General features: G+C 44.9%; 1 protein-coding gene across 1 annotated transcript in view; it reads left to right on the forward strand.

Annotated features, from left to right (window-relative positions):
* UNK (unkempt family zinc finger) overlaps positions 1-2,007 on the forward strand; it is a 33,102-nt gene that overhangs the window by 19,411 nt on the left and 11,684 nt on the right. The window contains exon 14 of the mRNA XM_014517227.2: positions 61-249. Within this exon, the coding sequence (XP_014372713.1) occupies positions 61-249 (189 nt within the window). The remainder of the gene's footprint in view (positions 1-60; positions 250-2,007) is intronic.

The raw sequence follows: 2,007 nt of genomic DNA on the forward strand, positions 1-2,007 counted from the left end.
GTGCTCTGGCTCACACTTCATGGTCATACATCCCATCCTCTTTGTGTGTTCTTTGTCCAGGTGGGAGTTTGCTGCAAAGTTCCGCTCCTGTCAATATCCCTGGGTCCCTTGGAAGTTCTGCCTCCTTTCACTCTGCCTCTCCTTCTCCACCGGTCAGCTTATCATCGCATTTCCTCCATCAGCCCCAGGGACACTTAAGCCAATCAGAAAACACATTCCTGGGGACATCAGCTTCTCATGGATCATTAGGTAAATGCGCAGTGTATGTGTGTTACATGTACATACCTGTCTGTGCCATGTAAGTATCCTTATTTAAGTTAGTTTTAATTTGAAAGTCTTATTTCAGTGTGGCCATCTATATGTTGCCTTCCCATAACTGCAACAGTAGTGAAAGCTGCTTTGCCAATACTAGCTATGCTTGATCCTGACTGGGTGCAGGCAATAGGACTAGGTGATCTCTTGGAAGTCCCTTCCATTTTGATGATTCTGTGAACTCATGAATCCTTGTTGCACCTTGTGTGAGACAACAGTCATCCCCATTTTATAGACAAAGTGAGGCACAAGAGTCCAGTAATTTGTTCAAGGTTATATAACTCCTCATGGCTTGCTAGAGTTTCTGGCTTCCCTGCTTGCATTCAGATTGCTTGATTGCATCTCTTTGTCTCTAGGGGCACTTACACACATGCAGGGAGCCTGCTCCAATGCACTGGAAATCCAGCGTGTCAGAACAGACTTGATTAATCAAGTCTGCAGGAACACGTAAATTGACGTGCTCTGACAGCCTTAATGTGTCACATGTATCGGTGGCACAGTGCACTTCCACACTGAGAAAATGGTGGCGTGCACTTTGAACTAAAACACATTCAATGTGGTTTAGTTCAAAGCACACTGCCGCCATTTTCTTAGTGTGGGGACATGTTGCACCGCTGATGCACATGATGCGTGGGTGCTTTTTAATTAGCATGGCTTACTAATTAAAAGCTCCCAGTGCCACATCAGAAACGCATGTGGAAATGCCCTAGAGCTCATGGCTGATGTGATTATAGATCAAATCCTTAGTGCAACTCAGCTGAGGTGGGGAAAGAGCAATGGCTTTAGGCCACCTTTGTTTTTGTTACTAATTGAGCTGGGCCAGCCCTTGAAGTATTTCAGCGCAGCCTCAAGCCTGTTCTAGATTTATACCCACATACAGTGCCTCTCAAATGCCAGTTTGCCACCAAGGCTTAGCAGAGTGCAGCTGTACTTCAGCCACGTTTCCTTTCACCCTAACCCCCACCCCCTCTGCACTGAGGAAAGGACTGGGGAAGAGAATTTGAATGGGGAACAAGGATCACTCATGGGTATTTGAAATTGAATTGTGTTTTAGCTCAATGTTAGGATGGCTCAAATTATCACTAATAGTAAGGGGGCATTCTTTCCATAGACAACAGTAGCAGTGAGTGCTTTGGTTTTATTTTTCAATTTCTAACATTACATCTCAATAAAAAACGTGGATAAATGCTTCATGAAGCTGTTGTGCTGTGTGGACCTAACAAAACTATCTCTCTACTTGTGTATTCATATTCTTTGTATACCCAGCATAGACCCATGCATGCATACCCTGCCATCACTTTGCATCTTGCTTGAGTTACTTTCATAATGACACTGTTCTTTTTAATGTAATAAGAAAAGAGACATCGGGTGGCCTCTGTATTGGTAATTCTCATTAAGGGCTGGGTGCTTGGCACAGGAGAAGCCCCAGTTTCAGTAAGAAAAGGGAACCATAATAAAACCCCAGTTTTACAAAAGTTCTGCTGCTTATTTCTGAAGAAAAGAGTTAAGTAGCCTGTATTCAAGAACAGCATGGTTGTCAAATTCACCTTGTGCCCTGGACTGGATCGAGACTGCCCTGTTTCTTGCAGGTCTGATTTGGGCTGGGGCATGAGGAAGTTGCTATGGCAGCACCAGCTACATGGTGGCAGCAGTCCTAGCTCTGCCTCCAACCTGGAGCACACTGCGGCAGGGCCC

The sequence above is a fragment of the Alligator sinensis genome, unplaced genomic scaffold (genome assembly GCF_000455745.1).
Source record: "Alligator sinensis unplaced genomic scaffold, ASM45574v1 scaffold400_1, whole genome shotgun sequence".
NCBI lineage: Eukaryota > Metazoa > Chordata > Crocodylia > Alligatoridae > Alligator > Alligator sinensis.